Consider the following 17,645-nt stretch of genomic DNA (forward strand, 5'->3'; position numbering starts at 1 on the left):
ATTCAGTTCTAATGCCTGGTATTCTAACATGAATGTAGTCACAATAGGCCTCTTTTTAAAAAATTTGCAACTTTGTCTATTTTATTTTCTCCCAAAACTGTGGTCCCCGTTGCTGCCAACTTCCACTGTTGGCTTGGGGTAGTGTGTAGACAACCACATGCCACAGGCCCAAACTTTTAAGATGCATTTTTATTTTGCATGCATTTATTCATACGATATATTAAGATAAAACTAAATTGCCAATTCTGTGTCATTTTAAATTGACGTCGGCGACAGTGGAATGAATCGAGGATACAACTCAAGAATTATTTTATGACTGAGGAAGGTACAGTGAAAGGCACTTTACCAAGATACCGCCGTCTCCTTCAGGAGAGCATACTGTATGTTTGTACAGCGTATGTTTGTGAACATAAGAGAGGATATTCACGACGGGCCCTAGGCTGCAACCAGACCCTCTGGTGCAATTTTACGACATGAAATATCTCTCTGGGCATTCCTCTAGAACCTCAGAGGGTCAAACTTGCTTCGTGAATGTGACCTTCTCATCGCGTGCCAAATACTATGTTCACATCCTCTGCCAAACATCACAGGGACAGTTTGCCAGCGGAGAAGAACTCAGGTCAACCAGTAAGTGTGCTACCAACGACTGTGCTGTGGGCACATTTTATGACTTTGAATCAAGAGAGCAGCCAGAACTTAACTTATGCAAGAAGCAAAAATCTGTGTGGGTGCAAGTTTACTTCAGTGCCGGAGCCTACTGGTGTCTTACTAACCCCAGACAACTAACTGAGGGCACTTAAAGAACACCGGACAGATTTTAATCTGATGATAGTCGGGGGTATTACAATTACCACATTCCCATATCGTATCAGCCCCCAATCACTAAGCTGGTTTGTGTTGAGATGACTGAAATAAGAAATCACAGGGAAGTGTTGCTCTCTGACACACATTCTGGACAAAAAGCAGCTATGAGACAGCTATTAATGCTGTCAAGTTGACATTATCGCTTATTGTCAATTAATCAATGATTATTATTCAGGCAAATCTCTTTCTCTTGTAAATGTGTAAGAAGTAGGGCACACTTGCTCAAAACCACCAAGTGTGGGGCGGCCCGTTGGATCTCCTGGTAAGAGTGCATTCCATATAAGAGTGCATACCATATATAGTCCTTCCTGCATGTCGTCCCTTCTCTCTCCAACCTTTTCTGTCACTATCAGAAATAAAGCAGTAATGCTGAAAAAAAAAGAGAATATAACAGCATAAATTTGTGTGAGATAAGACCTTTATTGATAAGGCTTTTATTGATCCTCCAGGGGGAATTCAGTCACCAGGGTGCATCTCAGTCATGTCATCAGACCAATCTATGACGTATGACTTTATATCTGGAGCCCGATCCAACTGCCATTGACTTCCATTATAAAATGAAGGTATTATAAAACAATAAAAACAGACACTCTTCTAGACATCTTGGCTCCTACAGAGCAAAACTGAGACCTGTCGATCACATTTTGTTGGTGGACGACGCGCAACTGATGCGTAGGTGGTTTGTGGAGCCAGCGTTCTGACATATTAATCCCCTGGGGGAACGGAGCTTTGTCCGAAAATCTTCAAGCATCACCAGCACATAGCATCAGAGAATCAGAACACACCTCTTGACATTTCAGAACCTAAAAGACAAACTTACGGCCTTCAGCACCTGCTGCCGGTGACTCACAAGAAGACTTTAACTATCAGAATCCTTTTACAAGACAGACTTAAAGCATGACCTCATATGGGACCACTGCCGTCTGGCTTTGACCTGAACAATGGCCTGTTTGTGCCCGGGCCATCTTACGGTGCCTGCTAGAATATGCAAGACAGTTGACCGCAGCTTGAGTCACGTCCTTCCCTGCTTCTCCTGCTACGTTTACGATGACATCACGGGCCCTGGGTATTAAGAGCACCACTGTTGCGAAGACCTCCAGGATTGAGTGGAAAGAACCATTGAGGGCTGGCTAGACCCACAGTCCTGGTACAGGAACACCCCCTTCCCACCCGCCTTCTAACACTAGAGTGCTTTTCCCCTCCATTCAGCATTCCACGCTGGTTTGTGGGACAGGTGCCTACATGGGTGAGGTTATGTCAGCTCCTCACCGTTACTGAATGTGTGCTGACAAACCCCAATGACATCAGAAACAAAATGACGCAAGGAGGCGTTGGAAATAATTTCTCTAAATAGATATTTAATGATTTAAAACGGTGCATGTTTACAGACAGAGAAAGGGTAACAGGTGCAGGGAGAGGGATTGGCATTCGGTTTTCTGCACAACATACTAAGGTAAACGGTATGAAGCACACATTTCTGGCTGTCTGTATACCAAGCTGACAAACTGAAATTAAAAAAACATTATGACCAAATGGGAAGTCAATGCCATAGCACTTATTCAGAGGCATACTTTATTCGGTGACAGCGTAGGTGGGCACTAGGGACATCTGGGCACCTCAATGTAAAATTGTCTATTTTGTCCAAAATATTAAAAAATATAATATTTGAAAAATAGTCTTAAGTAAAGTATACATGATTAGAGCATGCTTAAACATTCGACAATTAAGGTCTAATATTTCAACAATTTCGACAAATTGCTACAAAATCTGTATATCCAGTCATTTTGGGGCATAAACAAGAAGTTGAATGATACAATTAAATCTGATAATGATGTACTGTGCATGTTCACATCATGTATACTTTACATTACTTAAGACCATTTTTCAAATATTGTATTTTTTTTAACATTTTGGACAAAATAGCCAATTTTACATCAAGGTGCCCAGATGTCCCTAGTGCCCACCTATCCTGTGGTTATCAAAGAGGCGCTATTACAGAAAGATATTTGCCAACATTAAATTACAGTGGTCTAGAGATAACACTGAATTGAAGTGCATGAACATACACCAAATATATACAAATAATCAACAAATAATGATGACAAAACACTGTTTTCAGTTACAAAACAATAAATCTAACCGCTGAATGCATTACTGACCTGTGTGGACATAATTGCTGTGACTTGTAAAATGACTATCTCCTTTACCAACCATTTGACCTAATGAGACATATAGGACCTTGTGTAACACTCTGAACTGAATTGCTTGGATGTAAACAGTACAGCACCATTCTTTGTTTCCGCCTTTTTTCATAGTAGTTTGACTTCACACCTAATCTATACTCGGTTGCACGCTGGTGTCATCGTGCACCGGAAAATGCAAATCTACAAGCACACAACGTGTTGCACTGGGCCATGTTGTGAGCTTGTAGTGTGGCTATTTTCGGTGTGCGACTTCAGCAAGTATAAATTAGACTTTACAATCTCTGTAGGCCTTACTTGACCAAAGGCTCCTCCACACATTTGCATTGATTACAAAATCAACATGACTAAAAGAAATGTGAAAAAAAAACAAAAAAACGTAGGTTGACACTGGCTGTGTGTCATGGACTGACACCTGCCATTGATAGCACATTAGCGAGATGACTCGGCCCCCTCTGGGTTCCACCTGCCTGCTGCAGACTGAGGCCCCGGCCGGCTACTGGGTTCGGAGTTGATAATCTGAGGAGGAAATGGACAGCCTTAATCAAATGGACAAAGAGGGAAATCAGAAAAAAAAATAAAGTGGTGGCAGCTGATGCTTTCCACCCAGAATGAATGGAACACAAAGGAAATGAGATGAGGATGTTTAGCAATTAGTGGCAACATTAGCAAAAGGACAACATGTGAAATTGTGGTTCATCTTAGTAAGGAGTCGGAGTTCAGTGGAACAGAAAAAAATAAGAAAAACGTTCTTGCATTTCACTGACATTGCCACATTGCGGTTTGTTCTATAATGTATCCTGTTTTCATAGAACTGCATCAGTTCATATTTGGTTCCCATTGCATTGCACTGTATTGCCCAACTCTTACCCAATACCTGCACATGTGGGCATTTTGCACATGACTTGGTGAAAACTGTGAAACCTACCACCATTCTGAGTGATGTATCGCACCCATGGCAAGGCCTGGTAACCACTCTTCTCAATGATTTTCAGGTAGCGCACCTGTCATAGGAAAGCAAAAACAATAAGCCATTAGTGTGAACTCTCTCAGTGAATTTACACATCTACTTATTCCTTTTTAATAGGTCCAGTTATTGACATAGGTAGTCTACCATCCTATGTGAACCTGACAATGCATTGATACTCTTTTTGCACCTTATGTCTAACCTCATGTACATGCTGTACCTGCTGGTCTATGCTATGTGCATGTAGATATTTTAGATGTTTGCCTCTCCTTGACATTTTTTTTTTAACTTTAACTCTTGCTCCCCCCTCCTTTTCTTTCTTAAAGTAACAACGAATTCCACCCACTTTTTTACACATTCATCATTACCACATCACAGACTGTGATGTGATAATGTTGATTCTGATGTTTTCTCATGCAAATAAAGCCGCTTTGAATTGAATAGGGGTAGCCAGCAGCAGGCGCATCAAACTTGCAGGCTTGTAATAATGAGCCAAACAATTTGTTACACAACTTGCTAACTTTACTAAACAACTTCCTGGCGTCCCTATTTTGGCCATGTCATCATTACACATTTTCAGAAATAGACAAAATAACAGATCTACAAGCTCACAATGTGATGTGTTGAGCTTTTAGAGCGGTAATTTTTCTGCACGACACCATAAAAGTGTAAAATAGGGCCACTTGCTGCTTCTATAAGCATTTCACAATTGCTATAGAAATAAGTATTCATTTTCTAATACATGAAATACATAAATCCAGTCCATAACAGGTGGATTTCACATGTTTGTAGTTGAAGTGAGAGTGAGAGTGTTTGCAATAGATGAGGAAGTGTAGTGAAGAGTCATATTGAGAAGAAGGAAGCCATTTCCCACAAAAGAGCTGGCCTCTGCTTTTTGGGGACACATGAAGCGCTCATTTACATAACTGTACTCTTTAAAACACCAGAAGGAGTGAAACATGTACATGTCAGCAGAATGGAGTTACAACTTTCACAACTCGTGTTTCATCAGATACGTGTTACCACACATTTCAAAGAAAAACAAATACACTGTGACACTGGACACGTATCTATTAGAGAGTTCACATGCACACTTAAGTGTAGTAATCTAATGTTTCACATTTAATACATTGTTGCAGTCTGAATGCAGTTGTTGCAACTTGTTTCTAGTATGAGCGAGTCCGATTCATAATCATTTGTTTACAAATATTGAGTAAATAAATGTGCGTTTTTTTAAATACTTTCTGCCAGTGCAACATGCTTTCAAATCAAGACTTTTGGATGGCATGCAAGACAAATTACAAAGCAGGTCAATGTACAATTCAGAGCAGAAACTTGCAGCCGAACAAACTCAAATCCACTCGATCCTTCTAAAATTCATAGAAACGTGTAACTGTGTTCATAACATGCAGGAGGGTAGCAGCAGAGACCGACACCATCTCTCTCTGGGAGATGTCGGGTCCATGGCTCCGTCTCTCCTGATTCTAATTCCCGTTCCCAGCCGAACCAGGACAGACAGGGCTGGAATTTTGTGGGTCAAGCGGTTGGCGGGCCAATGGTAAGGCCTTGCTACTGGCCGCCTTGTCATTACCTTCCACTACACAGTGAGGTCATAAGAGAGGGAGAGAGCTCCTACCAGACACATGACGACAAACACGCAGACGCGGGATCACCGAGGCTGCCGGCGCAGCACTTCTCCCCAAAAGCTGGGAGCCAAACATGCAACTGGCTTGACCGTGGCACCGTAGTCAGCAGAAACTGGCATCAAAAGCTGTCCTCCGCAAAATATCATTATGGCTTTAAATTGAGAAGGGAAAATGAAGATGCTAGTTGTATCTGGCCAACTAAGTACAGGCTACATGTGTGGCCTGGGGATATCAAGCTCTTGGTAGGCGTTACAGCCAATGAGTTTGTTGACTTGTTTGGGGTCTCTACTTCACCTAGGGAAAAAAAGCATTGGGAACTATACTAATAAACTATAGCTTTCCTTTCATCAAGGCACTAGCAACATTAAGAGCTAACTGGTTATGTAGCTCAGGTCTATTTCTAGTTAGATTCCTGAGGGGGAGTTACATGCATCATGCACGTTTCATATGTGTGGACCCCTACATTTAGTGGTGGACTTAAGAGGAACTTTCTCATGCTTTGATATTTGCATGTGTCTAATTAAGCTGGAGTGCGTCTTCTCACACGTAGAGAGTGGTGTTACTGGTTGCATTAGTGGCTGAGAACCTGTCTTCTGCTTGGGCCCTGTAATAAGAAAAGGCCACTGACGCGGCAACAGCAGTTTGATGGGAATACGCTGCTTCGCGGTTGACCTTCGAAACCGCAAGTGCACACAAGGGTTTTAACAAACATCAAGAAAAGTGTTTTTAAGTTTAAGCACCAAACGGTTGGCACTCACTCAAACGATGGGCTAGTTTTTTTTTGACAGACAGTCCGGCTACAGATGATGAATTTGCGGATACTTCAGTAAAACGTCTATTAAAACTCAAAGCAAGATTTCTTTAATGCACACCTTGATATTCTTCAAGAGAAGGATTTGTCGATGAGAAGTTCTATTTTCAATTTTCAGTGTAATTCACTTTCTGATTAAGTTCATCCTAAATAATCAAATACAAATTATGTTTATCAATAGCATAATGTCAATCTTGTCTTTTGTATATCAGTAATGATAAGGCACACCTAAGGAAATGCATCATTCTTACTTTACACCTGTCAATTTTAATTGAGTATGACGTATGGTCTTTTTTCCCCTTATTTCTGAACATCTGCTCATGAAATGACTGGAGAACATTTAAAAAGGAAGGGAGGGAAATGGCATTATTTCTTTCAGCTGTCCAATTACCTCAGAAAATGACAAACATTCTTATACTGCCAAAACCTCACCTCAATTACAAGTATCATATTATTTTAATTAACTTTGGGTTTGCTTCCGAGTGGGCTGCATAATGTCCATACAACCTAATAATATTTTGTTGACATAGGAAATGTAGCGTTTGTGGAAAATATGACTGCCTGAATTTTCTAATGACATTCAAACTTAACTGTTACTAATGGTTTATTATAGAGTTCATGACAGCATGAGCTAAAAATGAGTAACATACAAGACTTAAGTTGCAATTTAATTGTCAAGTAGGTGAGGTGAACATCTACAGGTACTGAACTTGTACTTGAGTGTGTATGCTGTAGAGTGAAAGTGTACTGATGTGAAATCTTTTATACCGGTAGTTTCAACTAGAGAATAGTTTGAGATTTATAATCGATCATATGACGTGTTGCCCGCATAAAATAGCCGATATACAACGCAAAGATTAAGTGCTGTTTTTTTCATTATTACTTTTACACTGTGTGGAAAGATGTAAGATATAAGTTGTCCCTGCAAACTCACCGTAATAATTAATTCAATCAATCATTCAATCAATCCATCAAAATCGCTTCCTTGCCTCCCCTTTGAGTAATAACCGTGAGCCACCTCCCAGATAAATAGCATTTAAATTAATTCTCAGAGGGTAGTACATGAGGTTGGACTTAATTGCCATAAATTCACAGATGTTGCTTATCAACCCACAAGCACTGAGTAAGCCAGCACTGCCTCTTATGATCTCCTGTTAATGTGAATTTCGGAGATCTTGTGTAGATCATGATAACAAAGCCACGCAATGGTAAATGGTCCATGAATAATGTAAAATAAGAGGTTCAATTATAGAAATGAACCAGTGAAAATCACCATCAATTTCAGAAGTATTTTCACTTATAATATATTTTACCTTATTGGGTGAATATTCAGATACAGTATCTTTGAACTTTGAGAGAGACAACCCAGCAGCAGGCACTACTTACAGTATGTACCACTGTATGTGCCACATAAGTGAGAAAACACCAGTATTTTGTCACTTTGTCCTAATGTGTTGGTCAACTTACTTCCCATGTAATCTTAAGACAAGAGAGAGGAAATACAACTTGTGCTATCTATGTCAATTTATTTTCCTCAACCATTCAAAATGAAAGGATAAGGTCCAGAGATGGCACTGCTGGTACCTCGAAATCATGTCCTGTAAAATGAGATACTATCATAGGAGTTAAAAAATTACGCTGAGCAGTTCTCATCTGGCTTGCAGAGAGCATTCCTTCAACAAAGATGTGTGTATTTATCGTCCAGTGATGTTTCTAAAGATATGAGTACACAAGTTACCACAGGGATGCTGTTAATATTACACCTCTACTGCCCCCTCTGGACAATATCAGCACCAACTTAAAGAGCTGAAATTCTAAGCTGCAGCGCAGACTTAAAGCGAGGAGAAACTTTAAAGGAGGGAGGGCAAAGGGTGCAAGCCTACCACCCTACGACTGACGTTAGTGGTACCTACATACCTGTACCTGGTGACATAACTGGTTAATTGACAAATGTAATTACACAGAGATTACTTTCCTTTTATTGTGTATGACACATCATGAAAGCAAGGACACACCCCCCTATGACAATTATTTTCCTCACTCCTTTTAATGAATACAAAACATAACCAGTGGATTTATATTGTGAAATTTAGTGCTGTTCTTTGGTGTGGTTTAAATCGAGTCATATGCATATTTGTATTGTTGACCAGTTCGTCAACTACTTTTTGGTTCATCTCTACATCCAAAACGACTCACACACAATACTGAAGCCAGGTCTGAGTTTGCATGCATGCGTGTGCATGTGTGTGTGTGTGTGTGTGTGTGTGTGAGAGAGAGAGAGAGAAAGAAAGAGAGTGAGTGAAACAGACCTGAATGCCTGAAGTGGTGAAGTAAGGGATTTCAAACTTGACACTGATTGGCGGCTTCCCCTCCTTGTCCTCTGCTTCAACGCTGGGCAGGCCGAAGTGAGCACGCATCAGATACTCCTTTCCACCCTGTTAAGAGTCACACACACACTTTTTCTTTTTTTCCTTTCAGGGAAGTCACCAGAGACGGTCGGTCAGAGTCAGTTAGGTCAAGTTTATTTTTAAAGCAATTAATCACCATTAGTCTCAAAGACAGGGCTTCAGTCCCACATATTTGTAGCAAAACAAATACCAAAATTACACCCCCTGTCCTTAGACCCTCAATTGACTGAGGCAAAGGAGAAAGCAGAAACCACTGGAAGAATCACAAAAGAGGGGACCTAATTCTAGGGTGGATGGATGGGTACTGGGCCGACAAGGAATATCTAAATTAAGTCCATAAAGTCAAGATGGTCATCTAGCCTCCTGTCTTCCTGTCAGCCTTTAGCAATAAGCATCATTTATGATAAAGGTGTAAGTTGTGTCGCTTGCCGTAAATAATTGATCAATATCTGATGAGCATGACACTGTCGTAAGACAAAACATAAATCAGACAAAACTATACACAAATGGACTTGCCAAATTGAACTTCAAGGCCTTACTGTCCTAATTGAGAAACCAGGTTTGCTTACATATCTCTCACACACACACACAGACACAGACACAGACACAGACAGACACACACACACACACACACACACACACACACACACACACACACACACACACACACACACACACACACACACACACACACACACACACACACACACACACACACACACACACACACACACACACACACACACACACACACACACACACACACACACACACACACACCTCTTTGTAATATACAAGCTTTACAAACTTGTTCATGATCTCACGGTTAAACGCTATCTAACAGCAGAGCATAAGCAACTACAGTTCACAGCCGTCCGTATGATCCTCATAGTCATGAGTCATTATTACTTGTACTCACAGGGAAGGACTTGATGGACCAGACGATCTCGCTGTTCTCGGGCACCCACTTCACACTGCCCACTGTGGTCTTAAACTTGGGCGAGTCTGCGTCTGTTGGCACAGGAATGTGGATCTCTACATTGTTGGCTGTGGAACGCCTTTTGAATTGACTTTTGGCCTGAGAGAGAGGAAACAAGCAGATCAAGTTTTAAATAATGGTGCCACCGTTTTCATATTTGCTAATAATTCTTAGGAGACGTTCAACCTGCTTGTAGTCGTTAAGCCTCATTGGACAATAGAAATAGTAAGGATATTTTTCTGAATCACAGGAAAGTATTTGACAGTCAATTTCCTTTGGCTAAAAACATACAGTATATAAACATCCAGCACAATATCTCAATTGTCTCTTGTGATTACATTGAAAATACAACTATTGTGAATTACATGGCAGCCAACGGTGACAAACCTTGATCATGTATTCGATTCGACTGTGGGAGTGCTTCTCAATAACAGACTCAATCCAGATCAAAGGTTTCACCTGAGACAGAATAAACAGACATATACAACTCAGTAATATATAAGTATACAATATAATATAATAATACAATATATATAAGTATACAAACAAACAGTTGTCATATTAGACAGTCATTGGCAGTGTAAATGTAACATGTTACAATGTCACCACCTAGTGGCTTATAGATTCTACTACAACCAATTAACGAAACGTGTACATTACTTTGCATATCCCTGACAGCCACAGCATGGCCTTTACCTGGGAGGCAATAAATAGGGCCCATGGGCTAAATCTAGCCCCACGCACAACTTTTTGTGGTCCCCTTGTACTACTACTTCTTTTAAACTTCAACATATTTACCAACCTGTTGGAAGACAAAAGCTTGCATTTCGTAATAATGTCTAAATACATGACATGGTCCACAACCGTTACCACCTGTTATGTTTTGGCTCTTGTTCTCCATGTTAAAGATAAGAATTCAACTACACTTTGCCTACAAACACACAGTGAAAACTGCTACTCACATGAGTGTTGAGGCGGTATGACATGAGCTCAAACTCTCCGTCGGGTGGAATGAAGGAAATGGTGCGGTCATTTTCAAAGCGAGACAGACGGACACACTGGTGGAATTTGACATCCTCCAACTCCACAGATTTACTCTTCCCTCCTGAAGAACAGATCATGTAGTAGAAGTTGAAGTGTATGTATTTGCATTATGTTGGCTACTACAAATTGGAACCTGGATCAAATAACATTTTATAAAATGGGTTGGTAAAATCACCCATCACGCTTGATAGGTGTGGTAGTGGTATAATAACCATAGACCCTGGCTATGAAGTCTAATATCTTTGTACAGTTCTGAAGTTATCTGCGGCTAAACTAAGCATACGATTTTTGCAATGTTATTTTATTACTACTTCTTCAATGTATGAGCAAATCGTTCACGTTCTAAAGCCAAAGCTCACGATTTGTGTGCTCATACTGTACGGTCCGAGTACACTGTCGGCCCCTGCTGTCCGTTCTTGGCGGTTGGCAGTTGAAATCAACACAAAAATAACGATTCCCTGACAACGTTTCTCTCTTTCATATTTGTTTTGAACGTGGAATATAGGCACTGTCTGTTGTCCAGAACCACCAATCTGACCGTTACGCCCATATATAGGCACCCAACCAATGTGGTACTTTTGAGTAGATTAAAACAAACACCATTTTGCCAGCACTGTTTGATCCAGGTCTCTGTTATGAGTGCAGGTCAACTCACGTCCAGTGTTTTCAAACAGAACCTTGTCATTGAGCCCCAAGCGCAACTCTGGCATCCCAGAGAGGAAGACGCGCATCTTGATGGAGCCAACAATCTCACTACGTAGAACATTACCGTTGGCACTAACCTGTGAAGGAAAGAAAGAGACAGATGAAATGAGAGAGAAATAATATTTTAATAAACACACTACAGAGATTTTAGTTTATTTTCACCATATGAAGACTGACTGTGTACTAGTATAGTAGTATAGTAGTTTTCACTTGCTTGATATCAGGCCAAGGCTTTCTGATGATCTGGTTTAACAACAACTCCTCTATCAAGAAAGCTCAACAGCATCTTTTCTTCTTAAGAAAGCTAAAGGATTTTAACCAACATAGTAGCGTGCTACATAGCTTTGAGAAAAGTGCGACAGTGTGTGTCTTAAATAGTTTTATGACCATGGTACAGCAGTGTTACTACTCAAGAACATAAGCCCCTTGAAAGAATAGCATGCCATGTGAGTACAGTGACTGGCATTGAACTCCAGACCTTAGCTTGAGAGAGCTCTCTGAAGCTTAATTCTTTCCAAGTGCTATATGCATTTTAAACAACACATCTCCACACTAATGGTACGTAGCCCCCATGGTTACATGCAGTGTATATCTGTTGATCAAGTTATGTCTGCTAACCTGAAAAATTATGTTTTTCCTATGTTTACTTTCAGCTGAAGCCGTCATTACTGAAATTGGACTCAGGTAAAAGTACAAGGGCATAATAATGTTCCCTCTGCATGTATGGGATGCTTTAAAGAAAATACATAAAACAGGTCATACGATGCATTCTCTGCCACAAAGAAATTAACTATGCAAACAAGAGCAGTCTTACATTCTCTCACATGCAGAGCACTGCTGTCGAAAGTCAAATTATGTTAAATATCCACACATGCCCCTTTTTCTCCTGGTTTTAAATGCCGCCCTTGTTTACAACCGCTAGGCATTGTGCATTGCTTTTTTTTTTAAAGCATGTAGCATTAAACTGCGACGTTAAGACTGATGTGGAGAAAATTACAGCAATATAACCTTGCCACCAGTATAGACTGCTAACCGCAACAAGCCTAATGTGAAACACGGTGTCAGCAACTTCAGGGGCTTTGAGGAAAGCATGTGTGTCTGAAGTTGAGCTGAGCATGTCCCCTGTGGTGACACACACACACACACACACACACACACACACACACACACACACACACACACACACACACACACACACACACACACACACACACACACACACACACACACACACACACACACACACACACACACACACACACACACACACACACACACACACACACACAGTTTACAACACCTCCACCACTATGCCTCCAGCCGCCGACGGCTTCTAAAAGCATTAGTTCCTACCAGGAGGTTGACTGACTCTATGACGTCCAGGAAGACCTCATTCTTCCTGTACTTGATACCCTCCGACCTCCAGGACACAGCATTGGTGACTGTGGCAGGGGGACGTGGGGCGCCTGTGTCCAGCTTGTGTCCCTCCTGGGTAATGTATCTGGGAGACAAAATAAGAAAACAAACGTCAGAAGCAAACGAAAGAAAACCTAAAAGGAAAACATCAAAGAGAGGACAGAGCTCTCCGTGATTACCAAGGGAGGACCTGTCTGACTTGTGGCTACAACTGGAGAACACTGGGAGATGTCCTAAGCTCGTCTGCTTGAAACTACAATCCTCTGATCAAAAGGTCAGCCGTGCAAGACAAGAAAGAAAGTCAGCTCTAAGTTTGTCATTCCTGACTTTGTAAAATATACAGAAATGATAGAGATGTCTATAACTCTGTACTGACAGACTGAAAATAGCAGATCGACAAGCTCAAAACACGACCCATCGCGTTGCGTTGTGAGCTTGTCGATCTGCTATTTTCAGCGAAACAACAATAACAGAAAAGATACTAGTATTGAGCCCTGAGGGACTTCGGTTACCCATATGGGGTTTATGTGGTTAAGTCTCATGTTTTTCTTTTTTAATAAAAAGTTGTTGTTTTTTTAAGAAGTTTACTTATTACATCATTGACATACCCAAGTGTTCAAATGTAAGTATTAGTAATATGTGTCTGCATTGTAGTAACACGGACTAAGGAGATGTCTTTAGGGCATATATGACATGATGACTATGTGTCAGTGACTATGTGTCAGGCTGAGAGGATAGGATACCCACTCTTGGAGGATCTTGCTGTCAGTGGTCTGGGGGTATCCAAAGTCCATCAGCTCGTCCATCAGCTCATATATAATAACAAAGTTATCTCTGATGCTCTCCTCTTCCAGCTCCTTGAAATACTCTGAGAAAACCTGAGGAGAACGAAAACACCTTTTACAAACCTCAGTACTATGACTTCTGTCATAGAATTATTATGTATTCTGGATAAACCTGCTGTCAAACTGCAAGTTAAAGAACTTAAGTCATACCTGGATAATTTTGTACAAAAAAGAAAACACCAGGGAGACGCTAGCATTTTTCTTGGATGTTGCGACCACTGAGGGCACAATGGTTAAGAAAAACAGACCCGGTTTAGACAACAAATTAGCTCAGATTTATGTCCTAATTTACACCAAGGTTCTGCGCTGTGGAGTGAGTAAAATATGTAGTCAAGGGCTTATCTTCAACAAGATGACTAATTTGCACTAAGACGTAGAGAGCTTATTAACCCATTAAGACCTGAGATACGATTCTACAAATGTTATAATATCAGTGGTGCTCAAACATTTTCATGTCAAGGACCCCCAAAATTACATGTATTCGGCCGCGGACCCCCATCTGAAAATATTTTGTTCCAGGGACCCCCAGAAGCGAAGATTTGAGTAAAAAAATGTTTGCTTTAAAAATATACATATATTCAAAGATTTGCACACATTTTCAAAAATAGCAGATATACAAGCTCATAGCGCGGCATAGCCAAAGTATAAAATAATGGTTTAAGTGGTTTTAATGGGTTAAGGATACAGTAGAGGTTGTTGTGTTTGATCCACATGAACCTGACTCCTCCGTGGGCCAGGATGGGAGACAGGGCTCCCTCCTCCTCTCTGTCCATCAGGAGGGTCATGAAGTGTTCGATCTCTGACATGTCCACATCTCCTCTGTAGTTGCGACACACCAGGACCTGAAACGAACATGGGCCGTCATCATAGTGGGTCATAGTGGCATCGTAGTGGATTGATTGAATACTTTATTAACAGTTTGCAAACAGTACAGTGGTAGGATTTTTACAATGATGCTAAAAGGATAACACAAAAAGCCCTAGGGGGCTTGTTTCCATTGTGGTCCTATGTATTCAACGCCTCAAGGATGCCCCATCCGTGACCTCACCCATCGCTGTAGCTCGTCAGGTGAGGTCATAGATGGGGCTATAATGACGTTGGTTATGTCATACACAGCGGTGGAAAGTAACTAAGTACATTTACTCAAGTACTGTGTACTTGAGTCCAATTTTGAGGTACAATTTTCAATACTTCTGCTCCATTACATCTCAGAGGCAGATATTATACTTTTTACTCCACTACAATTATTTGAAAACTTTGGTTACTAGTTACTTTGTTGATTATTATAATATTATTACAAAACTAGAAGCTCACAACGCGTCACACCGTGACGCGTTGTGAGCTTGTAGATCTGCTATTTTCAAAAGACTTTTTTGAACTTGTGAAATTGGACGTTCTGCACAATGAGTACTTTTACTTTTGGTACTTTAAGTACGTACATTTTGATGCCAATACTTTTAATACTGGAACTTGTAACAGAGTATTTGCTTATTCCACCACTGGTCATCCGTTACTTTGTGTGGTCCTGTCTGCAAAGTGCAAATCTCTTGGTACACCAGAACCCTTTATGGTGACACCTGTTTGGCAGCCAGTCTTTATTGATGATAGTTATTATGTCAGGTAGGTTTAGCCATGACATCTAAACCTAATGGCTGGTTAATGAAGCCCTGTAGCCTAGGCCAGTGGTTCTCAAACTTTTTCATGTCAAGGACCCCCAAATTGACACTTATTAGCCCGCAGACCCCCATTTGAAAAAGATATGCCAGGGACCCCCATAAGAGAAGATTTTTACAGCTCTAGCAGTGATTCTCAACCATTTTATTTCAAGGACCTGACATGCATTAGGGCTACAGACCCCCATTTAATGGCATTTCTATCACTTGGACCGCAATTTAAAATCTATGTTAATTTAACTCTGAGAGTGTACAAATGGAACCAAATGGACCCGTTCCATTTGTACACTCTCAGAGTTACAGACCCATAAGGGTCCATTTGGTGTCTAATCTATCATTTAGCTGGGGACCCCCTGGAACTCCCTCAAGGACCCCTGGGGGGTCCCCGGACCCCACTTTGAGAACCAATGGCCTAGGCAGCCAGAGAAACCTAACAGTAACCCATCAGAGCTCCTGTTCAAAGGCTTGGGCCAGTTGGCCACATCACAAGCTGTCAGTGAGGAATGCATACCGAGCTACTGTGTTAGCCTAGCTAGCACATTAGCTGCCTATAGCGTACGGGTCCGGTTATCTTACCTTTCCTTTTAAATCCAACACATACACGGCACTCGCAGACATCTTGAGCTAGGTATACCGCTTTACAGCGGGTGCATGCGGGGTTCGGGTTTTATTTTATTGATGATGATCTTAGACTAAATCCACACAACCTGCATGAATCATAATACTGAAATGAGAAGAAAAAGGGAACCTTCCCTTTTTTGGCAGCCCACCCCACTGCCGCCCTCTGCTTCGGCGCCCTCTGGTGGATAGGAGGATAGAATAGACGTTTACTTCGTTTTCAACCATAACATTCCTGAAGCTTGCAATATTAAAATGATATCATTGAGCTTTGGGGTTAGGGGAATTTAGTTTAATATGATAGATTGTTTTATACAAAGTGTGTGTGTGTGTGTGTGTGTGTGTGTGTGTGTGTGTGTGTGTGTGTGTGTGTGTGTGCGCGTGTGTGCGTGTGTGCGTGTGTGTGTGTGTGTGTGTGCGTGCGCGCGCCATTGATCTCAGTTCATGTTGGCACCATAGACAGTGGTTGGCACTAGAGGGAGTAAGTGAATAGGACAAGGGCTCGAGGGAAAACATAATATGACATTTCAGAGCAGCACTTGTTGTAGGACAGGGTTCTTTTACACAATCATAGTATTAAAGGTGTAAAGGAAATACACAGTTAGAGCCAAATTAATTAACTGATAATCACAATGCTTATCAAATTTGTTTTTTTGTAGTATTATTCACCACTAGAGAAAAAAAAATGTAAGGACACCCAACAATCATCAGCACTGTTTTTTTTGCTTGAAATCACCTAAACATCACTGTTTCTGTGTGTCCACTGAGAGTCTAATTTTGAGGAAAAACTCAAAGGAAAGTGTTGCAGGGAGACATTTGCCATATTTCTGTTCTATTATTTGATTTAATTTGTCTTCAGTTTTTTTTACTTAAGAACCTTTTAACTTTTTTTGTATATGTTCTTTATAATAATAATAATAATGATTATTATTATTATCCAGGCCATTTGGAGTCGATTGGTGGTACTTTGTAGTGACACTATTTTGGGTCCATAACATTTCACTGAGCTAGGGAATGAGCTAGGTCTCGACTTTGTACGATCTTGACTGTGGAAAAAACAATAAACTCATTTATTTGACCCTACCTCTCCAACACAAGGTTGCACAGACTTAGCGAGCTGCAGGCACACTTACAATTTCTAAGAATTTTGTTTCTAGTTATAGTCGTTGTTGTTGTTGTTAAAAGCATTATGACATATACCATTTTGGATGCCATTCTTCCAATGTTATATAATGCGCTCCTCCATTGACAGGAATGCCTTTGACGTCAATTGTTTATTTTTGGATGGTCAAAGAATCATTTTAATGACTGGCTCACAGTTTCTGTTTAAATAGATCCTATGTTTTGCTTTGACATTTATGGAATATCAGATGGGTGTGCTTTGATACATTTAATTGACATAGTCTCATACACTTTAATATTGCAGCTGACGACCATTCAAAGGCATAATAAATTGAGTTTAAGCTTT

The 17,645-nt window shown here is 40.7% G+C and overlaps 2 protein-coding genes across 2 annotated transcripts in view; one reads left to right on the forward strand and one right to left on the reverse strand.

Moving 5' to 3' along the window:
• tpm4b (tropomyosin 4b) overlaps positions 1-17,645 on the forward strand; it is a 115,547-nt gene that overhangs the window by 58,759 nt on the left and 39,143 nt on the right. The gene's annotated exons all lie outside the window — the stretch shown is intronic.
• Positions 2,203-16,296, reverse strand: ap1m1 (adaptor related protein complex 1 subunit mu 1). The gene is made up of 12 exons (XM_080440572.1): positions 16,136-16,296; positions 14,572-14,728; positions 14,037-14,104; positions 13,789-13,919; positions 12,979-13,126; positions 11,576-11,702; positions 10,839-10,981; positions 10,264-10,335; positions 9,817-9,975; positions 8,799-8,924; positions 3,994-4,069; positions 2,203-3,584 (listed from the first exon to the last, which is right to left on the reverse strand). The coding sequence occupies exons 1-12, from the start codon at positions 16,175-16,177 to the stop codon at positions 3,562-3,564; spliced, it is 1,272 nt and encodes a 423-aa protein (XP_080296698.1). The 5' UTR covers positions 16,178-16,296; the 3' UTR covers positions 2,203-3,561.

Source organism: Gymnoscopelus braueri, assembly GCF_963280865.1.
Source record: "Gymnoscopelus braueri genome assembly, chromosome: 10".
Lineage (NCBI taxonomy): Eukaryota > Metazoa > Chordata > Actinopteri > Myctophiformes > Myctophidae > Gymnoscopelus > Gymnoscopelus braueri.